The following is a 21,424-nucleotide window of genomic DNA, read 5'->3' on the forward strand; positions in this document are numbered from 1 at the left end:
GGCCCCCAGCTGCAGGGAGGGAGGCGCCTGGAGCCCCATGCCACTTCTCAGCAGCCGAGAAGCCCAACGTATTTTTGATTTTCCGGCCCACTTCTCGGAACGGCAGCAGAGGAGCGGAAAGGCCAGTGGGTCAGCAGGGCCATCCTCCCGCGAGCAGCAGGGCCCAGCCCCTGCGGCCACTCTGCTGTTCCCTCCCCTCACCCCCTACCCCCCCACCCCGTGCCCGGGGGAGGCAGGAAATCCCCGTGGCCTGCTGTGGCCCTGCATGGACGGATTGCTCTGGCCATGTCCACTAGGGCACGGGATGTGTCACGGCCCCGCTGAAATCCCCCAGAGCTCCCCCTCACACTCAGAGAGACATGGAGACCCCCCTGCCCTGCCCATCCCTCCCCACATGGTCTCTTCCACTGTCCCTGGCCCCTCTCCATCCCACAGGATGCCAAGTGCATTCCCTCCCAGAGCCTCTGCCGAGGCCTCCGGGGCCCCAGACCTGTCACTGCTCCCCCCTTGGGGGGTCAGCAGGATCCAACATCGCCTCCTCTGCAAGATGCACTGACCGTGGCATCTGAGTGCCCCCCCTGCCCCCTACCCTGTCGCTCTGACGCCCCACCCTCAGACTTGTCCCCCTAGAGCCTGGGCCTCAGGAAGGCAGCACACAGTGGTGACAGGTGGGGACAGGGGGTTGCTGCAGGCAGCGGTGTCCTGGGGGTGGCCAGCCCTGGGCCCAAGTGAGGACAAGGACAGACTGCAGCCCTCCCACCGCACAGCACGGGGTCCGGCGTGGCCACTGCGGAGCAGAACGGGGCATCAACCCTCCCGGGGGGCGCCAACCCTAAGTCTGAAGGTGGCCCTGGGTGGGGGACTGGGCGTGGGCCAGGGGTCCAGGCGGGCCATTGCCCCACTTGGAGTCCGTCGGGCCGAGGGCCCAGCCACGTCTCAGGGTGGGCTCCAGGCGTCAGCTTTCATGAGACCACTAGCGCCTCGGTGCTGCCCTCCCAGGAGGGGCCGCAGCTGGACACCATCCCACCCCTGCTCCAGCACTGTCGGCCAGATTCCCACCCTGCGGTGACGTCCAGCGCCCCGGGAGTGCTCAAGGAGGGGAGGGTCCAAGACAGGAATTCACCAAATGGCACCAAACACAGCTTTTTGCAGCCATCAACCCCACTGGGGACCAGAGACAAAGCCAGCAAGGCGCCTCTGCCCTGAGCAGCTCGGCATCAGGGAGGGCCAGAGCCTCCAGTGCTGGGTCGGGGTGCAAGCCTGTCCAGGTCTCCCACCAGTGACCCCAAAGTGCCCCCAGGGTCAGTCCTGCCAGGAACCAAGGCTGGAAGGGCCGAGTCAGTGCCGGGGCCAGGCCCCGGGACCCCGACTCCCTGCTGACTCCCACCTGAGGGCCTTGGGGTGGAGACCCAGCAGCACCGCGGACCAGCTGCGAGACCAGGGCCAGAGGCTCCCCCTCAGGGCCTCCACGTCCTCCTCTGCAAAGTGGGCCCCCCCGGTGGAAATGGGCATTCGGAGCGCTGACCCATGGGAAGCTACGCGCAAGAGACGGGCACCAGAGCGGGGGGGTTGGGGGGTGCTGCCCAGGACCCAGAGCCACACACCGCGGCCTGACGCGTCACGGGACAGTGAGAGAAACAGCGAGGCCCCAGAGTCAACCTGACTGATTCTCCTGACTGAAGGTCCAAAGCAACGATGACTAGACAAAACCGCACGTGAGATTCCGTAAGCCTAACTCGACGGAAGCAAGCAGGTGGTGAGCACGGGAGCAGGGCCAGGTCGGGAGTGAGCTGGAATGTTCTAGTTCCTGCACTGGCTGGCAGGCTTGGGGGTGTCCGAAATCATGAAAAGTTAAATAAACAAATAAAAATAGAAGAGGAACAGATCAGAACGAACAGGAACTAGGAAGGTCAAGGGAAGACGGTCAGTTCCAAGACCCCTCTCTCTCCTGCACGTTGGCCAAAAGGGAGGCCACGTGGTGGGGGGACGGGTGGCGGGAGCGCGGCTCTGCCCGATGAGGGCAGGCTCCGGACTCAGCTCCACCACGCCCTCGTCACGTAACCTCCAGCAAGCCCCTCAGCCTCTGGGCCTCGGTTTCCTCCTCTGTGAAGGGGGGACAGCAGCAGCCCCCACTCCCAGGGACAAGCAGCATCGAGCTGCTCGACAGGCTGAATTGCTGTCACCGAGCATCCTGGCTTCGCTGACTGGCAAGAGTCTGCAGGGGCCAGCACACGCGCTGCCGTGTCCCCCCACCCACCGCGACGGCCACTCTGTTCCAGCCCGGCTCTGGGAGCAGGTGACCTGGAGCGGCAGGAACAAGGCACTGGGACACGGGGGCTATCTCTTGCCGCCACAGAACCCGGTCCATCCCGACTCACAGAAGCAGCCGGTCCCGAGGAGGAATGGGACAGGTGAGAACCGCAGCGAGAAGGGCAGCCTGGTGACACGTGGGGGACGGTCCCTTGGCTATTAGAGGCCCCCTGCCAGGGAGCAGAGGCGCGGGCCTCGAGCTTCTGAGAGCGCTGGGCTTGCATGTAACTGGACGTGCTCCAAGCACCTGGAAACCTTTCGCAAACAACGGTGAACCTTCCCGGGTTCTGATGCGTTTGTTTGGCCCGGGGCCATCCCCACCATTGGGAGCCGAGCTCGGGCCTGGAGAGAGCACGGCTGACCTCAGGCCACAGACTGTTAACGACAGGCACCCCCAGGCCGCAGCCCCAACATCGCCGCCGAGCCAGGACGCCACGCTGTGCTCCGTGGGCACGCTGAACGACCTCACGGCCCTTCTGCACGTGTAGAAATCCCGCCGCATGACAACGCGTTCTGCTCCGTCTCTGAAAATGAGCGGATACTGTTGCAGAGCTGCCCGGATCAATTTTTAATGGTGATACTTGCCGAAGAAGCAGGCTGTTATTGTTTTGCTTATCACAGAGTGAAGCGATCTTCGCTCCCCAGGGGGCAGGACAGGAGTTGAGAGGACTCTGGACCCAGTACGTGTGGACATGCTCACTGCCCCCATCGAATGCTCTGGGGACAGGGCACACCCAGAGGAGGAGCCACTGTCCCTGGAGGCCCACCCTCCCATCCCGGCTGACCAGCGGGGGTCTCTGAACCCCAAGCCCCCCCTGCAGGCAGGTCTCCGTGGCAGGGGCTGCATGAGGACGGAGCTGGGGCTCGTGGGGACGTTGATTGGCTTCTGGGAAGTGCAGCATCACACCCCCACACAGCAGACATGCTGGAGGCTGGGGTTCCCCACCTGGCCCCTGTCCCGGAGCCTGGTGCCCAGCCACATGCACTGTGCTAGGGTCCTGGGGCCACCGATAAAAAGTACCACCAATTGCGTGGCTTAAACCGGCAGAAATTCATGCTCTCAGTGCTAGAGGCCAGAAGTCCTAATCGAAGTGTGAGCAGGGCAATGCAAGGCTCTAGGGAGGGGGCACTCGTGCCCCTCCCAGCTCCTCGGGGCCCCAGCAGTGTCCCTGGGCTCTGACTGTGTGCCTCCAGCCTCTGCCTCTGTGGTCACACAGCCCCTCCTCTGCCCGTGTCTCTCCTCCCTGTGTCTCTTAAAGGACACTTGCCCTTGCATTAAGGCCCACAGGGTTTTCCCCAGTGAGCCCCCATTCATAGGTTCGGGTGCACATATTCTTAAAGCCACGTTCAGCCCACACCTGCCCACCCAGGGCCCGCCTTCAAAAGCATCCTCTGGCCTCACCAGAGAACCACCACACAGGGCTGCTCCAGCCCTGGGCCCTTACCATGGGCTCCAACCATCAATTGATGGGGGCCTCCCTTTCAGAGGCCGGGAAACAGGCCCAGGGCTAAGGCCCCTGCTGAAGATCACACCAGCAGCCCGGACCCGAGTGTCGCTGGCTGGCCCTTCACCTGTGCCCCTGGGGCTGGGGTCATATTCCCCACTCACCTCGCCCTGCCCCGCGTCCCACTGCAACATGTCCACCTGCCTGTGACCGGGGTCCTGTGTCCATCTCCCTACCTGACGGGGGCCGGTTCTGGCTGCACCCCAGCACCTGGCCTGGGGACAGACATCACCAGGCACGAACAGAATGAATGAATGAATGAATGAATGAATGAATGAATGAATGAACAAGAACAGATAACCACTGACTTCCTTAGATAAAGGACTGTGGGAAAGAGAAGCTCTCTGGGCCTCAGTTTCCCCATACGTCGAAGGAGGAATGAAGGGCTCTTCCAGCATGAAGGTGCTGGGCTGTGGAGGCTGGGCTGTGGGAGCCGAGCGAAGGGTCTGAAATTCAGCCCCAGGGGCTTCATGAGTCTGCAAGGGTCACGGCAAATGTGCCAGGCCCCAGCCTCCCCTCGTTTTCCATCTCACTGCCTGGCGCAGACAGGTCCTCGGCCCGGGAGGCAGCTCACACTCCTGGAGTTTTCATTGGGCAGCGATTCTCTTGTCTGGGCACCAGGGACATCTGTCAGCAAGGACAGGCCAATGTGGGCACCGGTGACATCTCCCCCGTCATGATTCCGAACTTGGGCACCCGAGTGACCCCAAGAAGGCCCGGGGGGGCTGGTGTGACGCTCGTGAGCCACAAATTGGAGCAGATGCTCGCGCTTGGATGCACGTTGTCCCCTGACGTCTCCTATGAGCACCTCAAGCAGAGCGGTGACCCTGGGCTCCCTGAGGCTTGGGCACCACGGAACTCGTCCACAGGAACGGCCCACGGAGCTCGTCCACAGGCACGGCCCACGGAGCTCGTCCACAGGCAGAGCCCACACGTCCTCCATCAATCGGGAAGCGGGAAACTCACGCACGCACGACCTGCTTCAGCCCACTCAGCCCTCCAGGTGGGAGCTGGCAGAGCCCCGTTTGCAGAAGAGGAAAATGAGGCACAATGAGGCGGCCCCTCCCTACTGTGCGTCAGGGCCTGTGCTGGGAACTTTGTGGAGATTCCCTGAATCCTCACAACAGCCTGGGGAGGGAGTTTCAACCGTGACCCCACTTTACCAAAGAGGACATAAAGGCTCAGGAGCAGCACACTGACCCGGCATCCCGCCACCACCCAGGTCAGCGGGGTTGCTCCTTCGTCCGCCCCGCCCCCAGCACGATACCCAGCTGAGTGCCTGGGCTGCGCTGGGGAGCACTTGGGGCCTCACACTGTCACTGCCAGACCTTAATGGAGCCAGAGGCTGTGAGCTTCCCAGCACCACATGGAGACCGGCCCACATTCGTGTGACACAGGCAGAGGGAGGATGGATGGAAGGACAGAAGGGTGGGTGGAAGGACGGATAAGTGGATGGATGGACAGATGGATAGATATGTAGATAGACGGGTGGGCGGTAGGTAGGTGGCAGGATAGACAGACACACAGATAGGTGGAAATGTAAGCAGAAAGATGATGGATGGATGGGTGGGTGGAAGGAAGAACGGAAGCACAGATGGGTGGGTAGAAGGATGGATAAGTGTAGAGATGACAGATCGATGGATAGACAGATGGACAGATGGGTGGATGGACGGGGAGGTAGAGGGACAGATGGATGGATGGAGAGCTGACTGGTTGCATGAACGGGCTGGAGGGCGGGGGAGGGGAGCGAGTTGGGGGAGGGGGCAATAAGACCGTGAGAGCGGCCAGGGCCGCCTGACCCTGCAGAGCAGGGATGGGAGCAGGGACAGGCAATCAGCTGCACTCAGTCTTTGTAAAGACGCTGCCCGGCCATGGAAGCTCCGGTTGGCCGTTCTCGGCCCTCCCGCCGGGCAGCCCTTCTGCTCCTTCTGACCGTCTCCAGCATGAATTAGCTCCCCGCTGCCCCGGCACAAAACGGCCAGTTAATACATTTTTCAACAAATATGTGTCTTTCCAGCTCTGGTGCCCACAGTGGAGGTGGCAGAGAGAAGCGGAGGAGACTGTTCCTTAGGAGTTCGGCTCAGCGGTGGGTGAAGGACGTGAGGAGGGGGCCCCTCCCGTAGTCCGTGGTGCAGACTCACCGAAAGTCAGCTGGCCACCATGTGCCAGGCACTCGCCTGCCAGGCCCCAGGCTAAGCACGCTGCCCGGGTCGCCCACGCAGTCCTGATAATGACCCCATTCACAGACAGCGGCCGTGGCTCACGGGCAGGACACTCGGGTGTCCCGGGGAAGGACAATGTAGGCCCTGGACAGCGGGAAAGGTTCAAAGCCTCAGGGCTGCCACTCGGGAGCTCTGTCCTGGTGGCCAGCACGGACAAAACATGACCTTCGTGCCCCCAGGTCAGTGTCTGGTTCTCCCCTCCACCCCACGGCCATCCCTCCTCCCTGGGAGTGGGTCATGGTCACCAAATGGGGGTGGGAGGCTGGATGGAACCACATGACATTCCTTCCCACGAGGGATGTGCTCAGAAGCAGGAAGAGCTGGAGTCACGTTGTCAGGTGAATGGAGAAGGCACCCACGGACACTGTTGCCACCCTGTCCTCTCTGGGGTGGGCCCTGCCCCGGGGGCCCCTCCTTCTCTGAGGCAGGTTCTGTGTCCCTCACATCCGCACACCTGCCGGGCCAGGGTCAAGCAGATGGGCCAAGCAGAGCCACACCCACGTGTGCTCCCCACACCAGCCCCCACAACACAGGCCCCCTTCACTCTTCAAAGCACCCCCCCACTGCCCCCCAGTGACAGCAGCCTGGCAGCCACACCAGCTCCGGGATCTTTAAACCAGGTCCCTCCCTCCCCGCTGCCCACACCCTCTCCTCCAACACTTCCCAGGCAGGACGGCCACACACCCTCCCTCCCAACCCCACCTGCAGCACAAGGAGTGCCCTCCCTTCTAGAACCTTCAACAGAGCCCCCAGGGAGGATCTGGGACACTCTGGGTGCCTGTTGCCCCAGCGGGCATGAGGTCTGTGTTCAGATTCAGCTGCTGGCACGCTGACGTACAGATACCAGGAGGCAGAAACGGGCGTGCGAGGAAAGAGTCACAGCGAACACGCCAGGCACACGCACGTGCACACACCAGCGGACACGGCTCGTTCTGCCAAAGCCCAGAGACCTACGCAGTGGCCCCAGCAGAGGTGGGGAGAGCGAACAGCCGAGGCCGTGGGAGCGAGGGGGCAACCAAGCCAGGTTGGGTCTCTGCGCTTAACACAGACGCCGTCCGCCCCTGAGCGGTCACCTGACCGGGCAAGTGGGACAGGCACCAGCTGGGCAGAGCCGCCCTGTGCGGCCAGGACACGCCGGGGGAGGCCAGACACAACCATGCCACCCACCGGCCCGCAACGGTCCGAGCCCCTCCCGGAAGGGATCTCATGTCTTCCAGTTTCTCCCCTGTGGCCAACGATGCCGGCCCCACCATCATCAGGGAAGGAAGAGGAACACGGGCTCTCCACCGACGACAAGTGGCCAGACGCTTGAAGTCACCAGGTGGGACAATTAAACCCATCTTGCTGGCAGAATGAGCTAGTAAGCACATGAAAACGGCCACTTTCCGTCCAAACCTCTCATGAACAGTCCAATTCCCCGGAATTAACCAGGTGGCACCAGATGGGAAAGGGACGTCGGCAGGGAGGGGGCCCATGGAGAGAGCTGGGGACTGTGAGCCACAGCTGGTGTCCGCAAACACAGGACGCCTCGAGGAGCGGCTGGGGCTTCACCGCAGGACAAGACCTTCACTTGGGGAGGGCCCTTTGAGGATTGAGGGAAATCACGCCTCTCTTCCCTAGAAACGCCGAGAGCACCGGATCTCCCACCCTCCCACGAGACTCTTGCCTCAGGACGAAGACGGGAGACCCCATCAGACAGCAAGGCTCACCTCCTACCAAGGCGGCTTTGCCCCTTGTCTGTCACCCACAGGAGCATCTGGGGGCGGAGGCTCACTCCCCATCCCCCTGCGCCCAGGAAGACCCAAGAGCAGGTCCTCTGCAGCCGGCAACAAGACAAGGAGCGTTTCTCTTCAGTTCCAGAACGCTTTCCTCGACTCAGATTTGGATCCGGGTACATCTGACATTCTGAGAATTCACTTCAAATTGAAAAAGGACGTTCCATCTGCTGGGGGCTAGGGGCCGTCCCATCTCTCCCACCCCTGCCCCTGCCCCACCCACCCACCTTGCAGCCTGCCCGCAGCCCCACCCCCCTGAAATGGGGCTGGGGTGTCCCAGACCGGAGGAAAAGACCAAGCGTGAGGACCCCCCAGGCACACAGCAGCAGAGTTTTGGGGCGACAACAAGCAGGAGGCACTGGGCTGGGGGAGACCCCACGGCCACTCACAGTAGCCGCTCCCCGCTGGCGGCCTGGCAGCCCCCCTCTCTGAGCCGCCCTCTAGGAGACAGCCACCCAGGCGAGGCGAGCAACCATCATGTGCCGTGGACACGGGGACGGGACCCAGGCTCTGGCTCCCGGGTGCGTCCAGAACACCGGGGATTCACGGGTATGCTTTGGGCAGAAAATAATCAAAATGTCAGAAGGCAACCCAAAGGAACGGAAGCTCAGGTATCTAAACAAACACGAATGTTCACTGCAGCGGGATTCACAATTGCCAAAGGGCAGAAGCAACCCAACGTCCATCCACTGATGGCTGGAAACCCCACATGGGGTCGGTCTCTATCCTGCGCCACAGCCCGGAAGACCCTTGAAACCACGACGCCCAGGGAAGGGAGCAGGTCACAGGAGGCTGCGCGGCGTGCGATGCCCTTTATACGAAATGTCTCCATCAGGCCCATCCAGAAAGCTGAGTGCCGGATCCAGGGGGAGGCACAGGGGAGGGGCGCGGGTGCTTATGAGGGATGGGGTTTCCTATCGGGTGTGAGAATGTTCTGGAACCAGACAGAGGTGGTGGGCGCATAGCACGGAGAACCTGCTAAATGCTACTGAACTGTATGCGTTAAGAGGCTTAGATTTATGTCATGTGAGTTTTACTTCAATTCGGTACAAAGAGAGAGAAGACAGCGGCCCAGGCCCAGGGAGCAGCGGCCCAGCGAGGACCCGGAGCCCCCCGCCGCGCCAGGACCCTTGCGAATCCACGGCTGCATCCACGGCCACCGCCGCCCCACTCCACACGCTTGCCGTCCGACGGATCTGGAGGTCAGCAGTCTGAACTGGGCCTCGCATGGGCTCAACTCAAGGTGTCAGCAGGCGGGGTCCTTCTGGAGGCTCCGGGGGAGAATCTGTTCTTTGCCTTTCCTGGCTTCTAAGACGCCCACGTTCCTCAGCTGTGGCCACATCACCGCAACCTCTGCTCCACCTCCACGCCTTGCTCTGCTCTGACCTTCCCGCCTCCCTCTTCTACTTCCCATGACATCTATAACAACTTAGTTACACCTGCAGGGAAACTCTTCCCTGTCACACAAGGTCCAGGAGCCAGGAGGGGGCTGTGGCTTTGGGGGCCCCCTCTCTGCCCCCCACCCCGGCCGGCGCCATGGGCATCCATGGAGTGCCGAGGGCTGCACAGCCTACAGGCTCACAGCGACCTTGCGCAGCAAGGGAACCTTCCTGGCCTACAGAAGAAGAGACAGAGGGCCCGAGAGCATTCCTGCCTAAGGCCACTGGGTGAACAGGTGCCTGAAAGGGAACACCTTAGTGGGCTGAGGGCTCGTTGGCCTCAACTTCCGGCTTCAATCCCCAGGAGAATTTGTCCCTTTGCCCCCTCCCCTGCCGTTGCCATTCAGAGCTGTGAACGGGACATCCCTCACTCTGGAGGGCCAGCTCTGGTGTGACAAGGACCTGCACCTCCACCTGAGGAGCTGGATGACTTGCCAGGGACCCCTTTCTCCCTTACCCAACCTCTCACTTCTGACCCTCCAGCCGGCACCAGGGTGGGGGCCTCAGATTAAGTCTCCCATTGATCAGCCTCTGAGAAGTATAATTAGGGCTTTTTATGGAAAATCAGCTCATTAGGCAAAGTGCAAGGGCTGTAAAAATGCTCATTTTTCTGAAGGAGCTTGCTGGGCTCCCATCCAGCCAGGAAAGAAACCAGGACGACTCTCTTCAGGGCTGCAGGCATGGGTGGTGGGTTTTCAGAAAAGGAAAGGGTTTGGCCACACGGAAACCTCTGGTAATGAAGAACGCTAGGAAACGCTCTTAAACGAAGAGCTACCTAGTGTCGTAAAGGGCCAGCGGTTACCAGAACGCCCAGACCCCTGGGGAAATGGCAGCCTGCATGGGGGACGAGGGGCAGCCCCACCGTGTTGCCCTCCCCTGAGCTCACAGTGGGGAAGCTCCTGTCCCTGGGGGCTGCAGAGGGAAAGGACCCCAGAAGAGCTCTGGATCGGGGCTCAGGCAAGGACGGGAAAGCACAGGGGAAGAGAGGCACGGATGACAACCAGCCCTGAGGGTGAGGAGGCCATGCAGGTGGGAGGCGGGGGCTCTCTCTGCAGAGGGGAGGCCCTGCCCTGCCTGGGGCTGCAGACACCTGCAGACACCCCCTCCTTCCCCTCATTTCCAACCCCCCCCCAGCCCCCTGCACTGAAGGGTTACGTCAGCCTCGGGCTGTGGAGCCTGGAACCATAGCAGGACCGCCCTGTCCAGGGCAACACCAGGGGGGTCATCGGCCCCAAGAATGAGAACGTAACCGGGCTCCCCTGGGCCAGGCCCTGCTTCGGGGAGAAACAGATACAGACGCTCTAGCCTCCGGGGAAAGAGCAAATCACGTGACTACCTTCTGTCGCACGAACTCCACTCCTGCCCATGTGCGTACACGGACACGTGGACAGACGAGACTACACTGAATGGGCTGGGAGGTCCAACCACCACGCGCTAGCGGGAGAACGAACAGACAGTCGTTTCTGGGGGAAACCAAAACCAAAACTATGCGCTGTCTTTGTATCCAGAAATAACACACTGATTCGTAATTAACGTTTTTAAACTGTCCCTATTACAGACCTCACGAAAGCTTGGCGGGGCCGGGGCGGGGTGCGGGAGGCAAGGGGGCCCCAAGGTATTAGCGATGTCCTCGGGGCTGAGCTGCCTGGTGGGTGCAGGAGCTCGGTCTGGTCATCCTTTATACCCTAACGTGTTCTAAGTACTCTCCTGCACGTGTTCAGCATATAGTCTAACAACGGTTTTAAACAGCCTATCCTGTCTCTGATGTTATAAACAACAGAAACCAAAAGTCCCCAATTCAAAGGAATCTCCAAGTCCTCTGAGAATGCAACAGACTTCCCAGATTGGGGGGAGGCGGGGGGGCCGCAGGTCCCTAGTCCTCGCATCTGTCCCAGTGACTCTCTGAACCTGGGCAAACAGCCCCACCAAGGGGCAGCTGTGCTGGCCTGGATCCACCCGGCCCCATGGTCCGGGGACCCCAGACTCCAGGCACTCGTTGTCGCTCACAGACAACACCAGGGGGTGGCCCCTTGCCATAGTACGCCACCCTCACGGTGTCACTTGCACGTGGGCATGACCCCGCCCACTCCACCCTAGGGCGGGGCTATTTCTGTCCTCCCAAACCCCCATCCCTACCCTGCTGGCCCACGTCCTCCAGGGACATTGAGGAAGGGCAGGTACTCCCCTGGGCCCACCTGATCTGGAACCTGGCCCCCATTTAGACGTCTCCCTGACCCCTCACCTGTGGGTCAGAACGGGCAACCACCTGTTCTCACTGGGGCTGCCCTCCCCTGTCCCCGTTGCCTGCGTGCCCGGCCCGGTATCGGAGACCAGAGGCCGGACCACAGGGGTCACAGGATCCTCTGAGGCTGAGCTTTGAAAGCCAAGGCACATTAAACCTGGGAATGGGAAGTCCCGCAGAGGGACCCGGGGCCCCCAGATGGGCCAGGCCCGCTGCCCGGCCCTCATGGCACAGCCTCCCTGGTTGTGATGCGTGGGCGGGGGGGTGGGGGGGCCGCGCAGGGCGCTTAGGTAGGCAATGATCTGTGAAAAGATTAATTTGCTGATCTTATTACCGAAATTGAAAGAGATTTTGCAGCCGTCAGTTGAACACGCATACACGATCTCCCTGGTGGGAACCGAAGGCTGTCCCCCCTCCTCCCCGCCCCTTCCCGCCGCGGGCAACAGGCAACGCGACACCACATTGAAAATTCGTGAAAAAGACACAGGCAGAGGATATCTGCTGCAGACTCTCATCGCTGAGGCCGGGCCCGCGGGTGGCACGCGGGTGGCGGGGAGGACGAGGGGGCGTCACTTAGCCGCGCCGGCGAGCTCACCTGATCCCTTTGTTCTGAGCCACGTGGTGCAGGGAGAGTCTGGACACGGCAGAGATGACCTGGGGAGACCAGAAAGACGCTTCTGTAATTCCACAAGAAACCAGAAAGTCATCACAAAACTGTAATGAAGGGTTGTGTGCACACAGCTGTTCACTCAGCACATTTCACCTCGTAAACACACACACACACACACACAGCATCACATCCGGGGGAGCTAGGTGCCTATTTTGTGTGTACCATGCAAAACGTGTCATTTCCGTGCACCAACATCTGCTGAGGGCTGCTGGGCTCCCCGCGGCAGAGGAGCGGGGCTGGGCTCACCCGCACCAGCCACATTAACCACGCGCTGGGCCTCGTTCTCACCCACACTAGGGTCGGCCCTGTCGGGGCTGCGGAGAGCCGTAGTGGAAGACACGCTTACGAAGCGCTCACCCCGTGCCGCTGTTCTGGAAGCTACCATGTGGTTAATAACACGTTCACAGCAAGTGCTGACCTGATTCAGAGAGGGGCATGCGGAGGCCCAGAAAACTCAAGTGATTTGCCCCGTGCTCCCCAGCAGCGTTGACACAAACACCCAAGCACAGTGCTCCGTTAGCCCCTCCTGTCCCTGCATGGCTCTGACGCCGGCACCCGGCTCCCTCAAAGGGTCAGGGGGAAGGAAAACTAAGAGCTCCAGGTTCAGGCTGCATGAGGGGATCCGAGCAGCATCTCCCCAGACCGACTGGCCTGTCCGGGCGAAAGTCCTGACGTGTGCTCAGCCATGAGCTGTGACCACTCCTTGTTAGGCTGCCCTGACCCTACCCCGTCCTGTCCTGTGACCCAGGGCCCACCTGTCTCCCAGCCTCAAAGGCCCCAATGCAGGGACTCCACAGGTCCTTACAACAACAGGCAGCAGGCAGGGAAGAGATTCCACAGGTGATTACCGGTAAACTGAGGCAGGGAAAGGGAGGCAGTTGCCCCGGAGTATAACGTACATGAAGCTGCTCACGATTCATTACAGGGTTTGTGGGACCCCTGCCATGCCAGACATCACACACTGAGGAAGCAGGTGCAAGCCTCGACTTCGAGACCTCTTTGAGTCAGGGTGCATGAATCCCTGTGTGTGTGCGACTGCACGTGTGTGTGCAAGATGGTGTGTGCACCGCACGCTGCGGGTGTAATCTGTGTGTGCATGTGTGCTCGTGTTGGTTTATGTGTGTGGTCACTGCGTGTGTGCACGTGCAGTCTATGTGCTTGTGTGTGGTCTGTGTGTGCACGTGTCCTTGCACGCGCACGCACGTACATAAGTAAGAAGGTGTGAGAGATGAAGTGTGCGCATTTCATGTGTGTGTGGTCTCTGTGCACGTGTGCACATGTGATATACATGTGTGTGCAGTCTGTGTGCTTGTGTGGTCCGTGTGTAATCTATGTGTGGTCATGTGTGTATGGGTGTGCATGGGTGTGCATGCATGTGCACAAGTGCGTGCAAGAGGAAGTGTGCGTTGCATGCTGTGTGGTCGTGTGCATGCGTGCACGTGTGTGTAGTCTGCGTGTGCTTGTGTGTGTGCATGTGCGTGTGGGGACAGAGACCACGAACACGGCCCACGAGGACCACCTGCTAAATTCACAGACACCCTCTGCCGGCTGTGGGTCGCTGCAAGAACCGAGCCCACTGGGCCCTTGATGTGGTGGATCCTCACATCCTACAAGGCCGGGCCTGCCAAGCACATTCAGGAGACCGGGAAACTGAAGTAAGGTCCTAAAGCCCCCAGCTGAGACACATTCCACAGACTTCCTCTTAGGTTGCTCTCCTTCCAGCCGCAATTTTTTTTAGAGGAAGAGAAAACCCAAGCCATACCAGAAGGCCCCTTTCTCAGCCGGCGACAGGGCCGCCTTGGCCAACACACCGAGTGCTGTGAGCGGCCCTCTGGTACCTGGTCACACTTCAGGGGTCGGGGCCTGGCAGTCAGGAATCCGCAGAATGGCGGGGTCCTTCTGCGCCGCCCCAGACGGGACTCCACTGGCTCACGGTGCAACTGGCCCCGCCGAGGCCCCAAGCTCGTGTGCTACACAGGGCCTTGCACAAGCAGTGAGCAACTTGGCTTTTGGCTGTTATTCTTGGCTGTTGAGAGCTCTAAGCATTGGCCATTAAAGCACCAGCGCCGCGTGTGATAGAAGCGAGCAACGCCAGAGCTCGGAGCTTTGGGCACACACGCCATGCCCTCCTGCGGCCCCGCGACCAACAACGTTCACCACCTGCCCGACTCCTCCCCGGCAGGCCAGACTCAGGCCAGACTCCTGCCCGCGGAGCGCACCCACGGCACCGGCCATTGGTCAGCGCGGGCGCGGGGACGAAGCCTGTTTCCTGCAGCTCGTGCGAACGCCGTGCTCCCTACACACAGGTGGAACCCCAGGCAGAGGGGAGCTGCCGCAGGGGAGCGCGCCGAAGCCAGGGTACAGGTCCCGGCGTGTCCACGCGCTGCGGTCCCGGCGGACACGGTGGCTTCTCTAGCCGCCATGCGCCCGGCAGCCTTGGCCCCCCGCTCGCAGACACTCTGCTGCAGGCTGGAGTCTGTCATCCCTGGTGGTGAGGGATCCGGCGAGTGAGAGGCAGCTCCGTACATGGGGTTCCATGTGGTCCTCTCTGTGGGAGGGGCCCCGTCCCTGGGTCCGCCTGGGCCATGCTCCCTGGCCGGAGTGTGTGCAGGAAAGGGAGTGCTCCGGCGGGGCCCACCGCAGGGAACCCCGCTGCGGTGATGGGAGGGTGGAGGCTGCTGGGAGCAGGTGTGGGGCCCCCCCCGTCGTGGGGTCAGACGTGGGGTGGCCGCAGCCCCATGTGGGAAGACAGGGTGAGGGGTGCATGTCCCTGCAGGGGAAGCAAGGCCCCTGCGTGGCTCCCACGTCACCCTTGGCCAGGCGGCTCCATCCCAGGATGGAGGGGCCGGGCCATGATCAAACAGCTCCCAGCCCACAGCCCCTCCAGCCCTTCTGAAAACATAAATGCCAAACAATGACATTCTCCCAACTTCTATCTGCACTTCTTGCCTGCATCCCAGTTAACGAATGGAAAGAACACACACATACCGTCTTCCCCTCCTCCCCACACACAATTGGCTCAGCAACCCACTGACCATGTCGCCGGGGCCAACGAACATGTGTATGGGGGACGGGCAGGGGGTTACCCCAGAAAGTTGTGTCCCCAGAGGGCCAGTCCCACAGGGAGGAGCCACATGCACCCCCAATGAAGGTGCAAGGAGAGGAGGGGACAGCCCAGAGGACAGCAAGTAGAGGTGTGGGGTGTGCACCCTGGGTGGGCGTCTTGGCTCCGTCCCCACCCAGCCGCGGCCTGCTCTGACCCCACGTTCTCCACCGGGTCTGCATTCAGGGCGGACAGACTCCTGAACACCAGCAGCCACTCAGCTTCCTCGTGCTCGCTGGCCAAGTTTCAGAATGCAGCCCCCCAAGCCCACCCCCCAGAAGGCTCCGGAGTGGAAGAGAGTGGGGCCCAGGAATCTGCTTAATTTGTAAGGCCCCGCGTGACCCAGATGTGGAGCTTGGGTCAGACACACAATAGCACAGACTCGGTCAAGGTGTGCAGAAGGGCAAGGAGGGTGCCCCACCTGTTCACCTCGGGCCGGCCTGGGTGTGAAGCATGGAGCTGCTGAAGGGGGATGTGTGTGGAATGGACAGTCAGGCCAAGTGGGCAGCAGGGACTTCTGGGGAAAGGACATGTAATCTGGACCCCAGGAAGCTAAAGGGGGACCCTGGGCAGAGCAATATCCAGTGCAGACCTCGCCGAGCCTAGAGTTCCAGAACAGGGCTCCCAGGACCTCTGTCACTGGGGCCCCACAGCCTCCCCTCACGAAGCTTGTCCTGCTAGACCCCAAGGGTCCCCGAACCAGGGCGGCACCCCATGCCAACCTCGAAGCTTCAGCTTATCATCTTGCCCAGGCATGGAGCTCAGCAGGCAGCCCGCAGGACATGTCCCCGAGGGGCCACCAGCAAATCCTTCCAAGAAGAATGGTGGGAACCATCCTGCTCTCCCGGCCAGAAGAAGCAAGCCCTTACTGCTCTCTGGTGGCATCGAGAAGACTGAGTTTCTGCTCCGGGGTGCAGAACACTTCGGTTCCAGAGATGTTCCTGCAGCACCTGACCGATGGCAAACAAGCCAGCAGCAGCCTGACCGCCCAACACAGGCTAGGAGACATAAAGGCAGGCATGCCCCCATGAGGGGTCCTGAGCCGCCGGGTAAACTGATGTTGTAGAAGGAGATTTGTTGACATAAAATCTATTCATGAATCCCTTAAGTGAAAGAAACAGGTTGTAAAACATGTACGATCAATAGAGTCTAGTTTCCAAAATTATATACTGCTTGGGGCGCCTGGGTGGCTCAGTCAGTGGAGAGTCTGCCTTCAGCTCAGGTCATGATCCCAGGGTCCTGGGATTGAGCCCCACATTGGGCTCCCTGCTTGATGGAGAGTCTGTTCCTCCCTCTGCTCCTCCCCGCCGGCTCGTGTTCTCTCTTGCTTGCTCACTCTCTCTCTCAAATAAATTTTTTAAAAGATCTTTAAAATTATATACTGCTTAAAAGGGCCGGGCAGAAATGCACAAAACGTAGGCAGCGACTGAGTGTCTTTGTGCAGTCTGCCTCCTGCTCTTCCTTGGCTGGGTATTACAGTTTCCTACAATATACAGTAGGAGCAAATGTTATTTAAAAAAAAAAGTCTACTGGTGTCCGTCCCCACCCCCACCCCCAGGTGCAGAACCTCCCTGAATTCTCCTGTCAATAGAACATGTTCTTCAAGCCAAAAGGCTCAAACTCTGGGCCCTGCAGTGGAAACACAGGATAGATTTACTCTCACCACACCATGGCCATCACAAACAGGTCATAAGTCACCACTCTCCTACTCTCACCCAGAGCACACAGCGGCGGGCCCCCCATTTCAAGCTGCAGCCAACAGGACACCAATCAGGACCCTCACTCTTATGAAACTGTCTGGTGACACAGGACACAGGACCTCCTTGAAATGTATCAGCATATGAAGCTGCGCCTCTGAACTTTATATTCAAAGTACCTGGTACACAGACGTCACCTGGCAAATGCTGATCTGGCTAGATGGCCAGGCGGATGGGTGCATGGGCACGTGGGAGGACGGATGCATGGATGGCCAGGCGGATGGGTGCATGGGCACGTGGGAGGACGGATGCATGGATGGCCAGGTGGATGGGTGCATGGGCACGTGGGAGGACGGATGCATGGATGGCCAGGCAGATGGGTGCATGGGCACGTGGGAGGACGGATGCATGGATGGCTAGGTGGATGGATGCATGGGCACGTGGGAGGACGGATGCATGGATGGCTAGGTGGATGGATGCATGGGCACGTGGGAGGATGGATGCATGGATGGATAGATGGATGGAAGGAAAGGAGAATGGATAGTGGATGGATGGATGGGAGAGAGGATGGATGGATGCATGGTAAGGGGCTGGATGCATGATAGATGGATGGATGGGAGGAAGAGAGGATGGACAGTGGGTGGATGGATGGACAGACGGGAGGGAGGGAGGATGGATGGATAGATGGATGGATAGACAGATGGATGGGAAGAAGGGAGGATGGACAGATGCATGGATGGATGGAAGGATGGATAGTGTATGGATAGATGGATGGATGGATGGGAAGGAGGATGGATGGATGGACAGATGGACGGACGGACGAATGGGAGGGAGAGATAGACAGATGGATTGTAGAAGAAGGACAAATAGATGGGTGGAAGGGGGACGGAAGGACAGATGGGAAAAGTGAGTGACTGAATGACAGAGGAAGGCTCACAAGACTCCAGGCTCTCCCTGCAGCCCCAGAGAGGGGTTCCGACAGCACACTGGTCTGTGAGCTCCCTGAGGGTTGAGCTGAGCTGGGTTTGCTCAATGATGCATTCCCAATGTCTTCACAGAGTAGGCCCATCAGCTGTAACTCCTGCCGAGAAACCAGAGGCTTTTCCACACTCCTCATGGATTGCTCAAGTAGGGACCCTGCTTCTCAGGAAGATCTGGGCCACCCGAGGCCCCAAGTTCCCTCCAGACAGAGACCAGGAGACTTGGGAGAGGGACAGAGCAACCATTTCCGTGTTCACATTGAAGTCCCACTGGGGACAATTCCCAAGGTGGCACTCTCGTGCTGAAGGGAACAATCGGTCAGCGCGTCCTACCCAGCTGAGCTGTTACGAGCCTGCCCTGGGGTACAGACCTCAAGGCATTTCATGAGACTTCTGAGCTCCAGGAGGGTCCTTCCCATGACGGACACTGGACTGGACTGATGTTGTACCCATTTTACAGACAGGAAACCGAGGCCAAATCCTGGGGAATGTGCTCAGGCTCACACAGTTGGTCAGTGGGGGCTGGGAGGGACACTCCTGTTACCCACCCCGCTGAACCTTTGCAGAGGTAGGAGTCCACAACCAAGTGTCTTTCAACCTCCACATTCTCCCCTTCCCTGCCAGGGTAAGCAGAGGCATGGTTCCAGGGGTGCACAGGAACATAATGTGGCCGGCTGTGCCCTCTGTTGAGGATGCCCATTGCCACCCCAGCTCTCCCCAGGCCTCCTGGACACCTGACACTTGTCATGTGCCACATGCAGCTCTTCCAAGCTCTTCTGGGGCTTACATCACATCTGACCTTCAAAACCAGGCTCTGGATTGCCGCTTCACATTTTACAGGTGAAAACTGCAGCCCACTGAGTTTATAGGATGGGCAGAAGCCACAGACGGACTGCAGGAATGCTCAAAGAATGTCTGTGTATATGGGTAGGTGGGTAAACGGATGGGTGCACGCATGAATGGATGGGTGTGTCACTGAATGGATGGGTAGATGGGTAGATGGGTGGGTGTGTGGACAGATGGATGGGTGAATAGATGGGTAGATGGGTGGGTGTACGGGTGAAGAGATGAGTGTGTAGACAAATGGATGGATGGGAGGATGAATGGATGGGTGTGGGGGGTGAATGGATCAGTGTGTGGATGAATGAATGGGTACACAGATGGATGGTGTGAGAATAAGTGGGTAGGTGGATGGATGGAGGAGTGGATAGATGGTAGATGGACAGGCAGAATCAGCAGCAAAGGCTCCAAAGAGAACCTGCTTCCTGGGGCGCCTGGGTGGCTCAGTCGGTTAAGCACCCAACTTGATTTTGGCTCAAGTAAGGATCTCAGGGTCATGAGATCGAGCATCACGCCGGGCTCCATGCTCAGCACAGAGTCTGCTTGAGAGTCTCTCTCTCCTTTCGTCTCCTTCTGCCCCTCTTCTCTCTCTCTCTCTCAAATAAATAAATCTAAAAAAGAGTGAGAGAAAGAACTGCCTCCCAATCCCCACCTCTTAATTGTCAGAACATGAGCTACCATTTCTTGAGCACTTAGTATGTTACGCACTAAGATAAACACGACACAAACATCACTCCTGTATGTGTTATTCCCTCCCCCCAACTCCCCATTATTAGATGCAAACCCTGGCGACTGGATTAGAATGAGGACCTTGTCCCAGGTCACCCGGCAACAAGTGGCCAAATGAGGAACTAAACCCAGATCTGCATGACCCAAACCTGTGTTTCTACCTAGCACCCCACCCCCAGGAGCTCGCAGCTGGGCGCAAGACCGCGTACCCCTTCTTCCGGGCCTGGCTGGGCCACATTTTCCAGCCTCTCTGGCAGTGTCTGAGGTCCAGCCAATGAATGGAGCAGACAACAAGTGGGCCACTTGCAGGCCTGGCTCGTGAAACCTCCCGGTCCTGGGCAGCCTCGAAACACCCATGTTAAAGATGGTGAAGCCGCCATCAGCCGGGGCCCCTGAAGGTCTTCCTGGGGCAGAGGCCGCACACAAACATGGACACAGACACACACACGCACACAAACATGCACGCACGCATATACACACACATGCGCCCTCTGCCCACCTGGCACTTCCCTGAAGGTTTGCCGTCTCCTGGGGGAGCCACCAACGCACCTCACCTCTCCACCAGAACTCAAAACATGAACCAAGGTTTTCTGTGTGTTTTTTGCCTTAAAGTCTTTATTATCCTGAACATAAAAGACAGAAATCCTCCAGGATAGGAGTTCGTTATGTGGAAACAGTATTTCTTCACAAGTGAAAAAATCAATACCCCTCAGAATGAAGGCTCCTATGCTAATGGGTACCATAAAGAAGTCGGGTTTGAAGAGCTGACAAAATGTCTCTGCAAAGAAACAAGGACACACGCATCACTGCCACGTTAAGGCGATATGAACGGCTCGCTCGGGAACCGCAGTAAAGCGACCGTGTCCGTCCTAGCATTTAGCTGGTACCGCCCCCAGGAAGGCCAGCTAGCTTCCCCTAGGTCCTCGATGAAGAAGCACGGGCAGGAATGACCCAGAACAATGAAGACAGATACAAGCCGGCCTTTAAGAGGGACCCGGGGCGGCTTCTTGCTGGCGATGAGGTGAGCAATCCCAGGCAGACGCCCGGGTCCCGTCAGACCCCGCTGGCTCTGTGCGGATCAGGAGGGCTTCCCGGCCCCAGCTCCCTCGCTGTCATTAGGAGTCAATAAGCAGGAATCACACACACTGGGCTCAAGCCCGCAGACCTTCCTTATCAGCCACTACCACACATCTGGAAAACACACAAACACACACACACATGCGCACACACAGCTCCACGGAGCCGAACGGCAAGATTATGAACCTCATTTAAACATGTTGCCCGGGAAACTCCCCTATCTGCCTGGGAGATCTACAGCGAACACGGCTGCATATTTAGAAGCAAATCATCATAAATTGCTTTCCCCAGCTCAGCTCTGCATTGCCCTTCTGTTTTTTCCCTTTTTTCACATCGAGAGCAAGGTCAGAAAAGCCTCCGCACTGGTGCCTTCAGAATGAGGAGCGGCCGCTGAGGTGTGATTCATCAGGCAGGGTGTGCAATCACAGCCCCGTGTTCGAGCCCTGCCCCCGGGAGGAGCCGGGGAATCAGAAGCAAGTGGGAAATACGGCCACTTGTCAGCCGCTGTGTTCTGGGCGGCGGTGGCGGCCTGGCGGGCCCGGCTGATGGGACTCTGCTTCAGGGCGGCCGAAAGCGTGCGGGAGACAGGGGCCCCAGGACGGCTAAGCGGCCAGATGAAAACCCCCACTCACTGGAGCCAGCGACAGGCAGCAACTCTGGAGGGGGACACACGGAAGGAGGGTCTGGTGGTCCCGGAAAGTGGGTGGGAGCTCAAAAGTGATTTAGGAGGAGAGAAAAAGGTATAAAAAAAAAAAAAGGCAGAGTCTGCAGACTCTTCAGCACTGGCCTTTTCCTTTTTTTTTTTTTAAAGATTTTATTTATTTATTTGACAGAG

The 21,424-nt window shown here is 59.4% G+C and overlaps 1 protein-coding gene across 9 annotated transcripts in view; it reads right to left on the minus strand.

Annotated features, from left to right (window-relative positions):
* The window catches only part of VAV2 (vav guanine nucleotide exchange factor 2), a 165,850-nt gene that overhangs the window by 61,081 nt on the left and 83,345 nt on the right, over positions 1–21,424 (minus strand). For all 9 annotated transcript variants that reach the window (XM_032418668.1, XM_032418666.1, XM_032418670.1 and 6 more), the window contains exon 3: positions 12,089–12,147. In XM_032418668.1, the coding sequence (XP_032274559.1) occupies positions 12,089–12,147 (59 nt within the window). The remainder of the gene's footprint in view (positions 1–12,088; positions 12,148–21,424) is intronic.

This window comes from Phoca vitulina, unplaced genomic scaffold (genome assembly GCF_004348235.1).
Source record: "Phoca vitulina isolate PV1807 unplaced genomic scaffold, GSC_HSeal_1.0 scaffold21, whole genome shotgun sequence".
Taxonomy (NCBI): domain Eukaryota; kingdom Metazoa; phylum Chordata; class Mammalia; order Carnivora; family Phocidae; genus Phoca; species Phoca vitulina.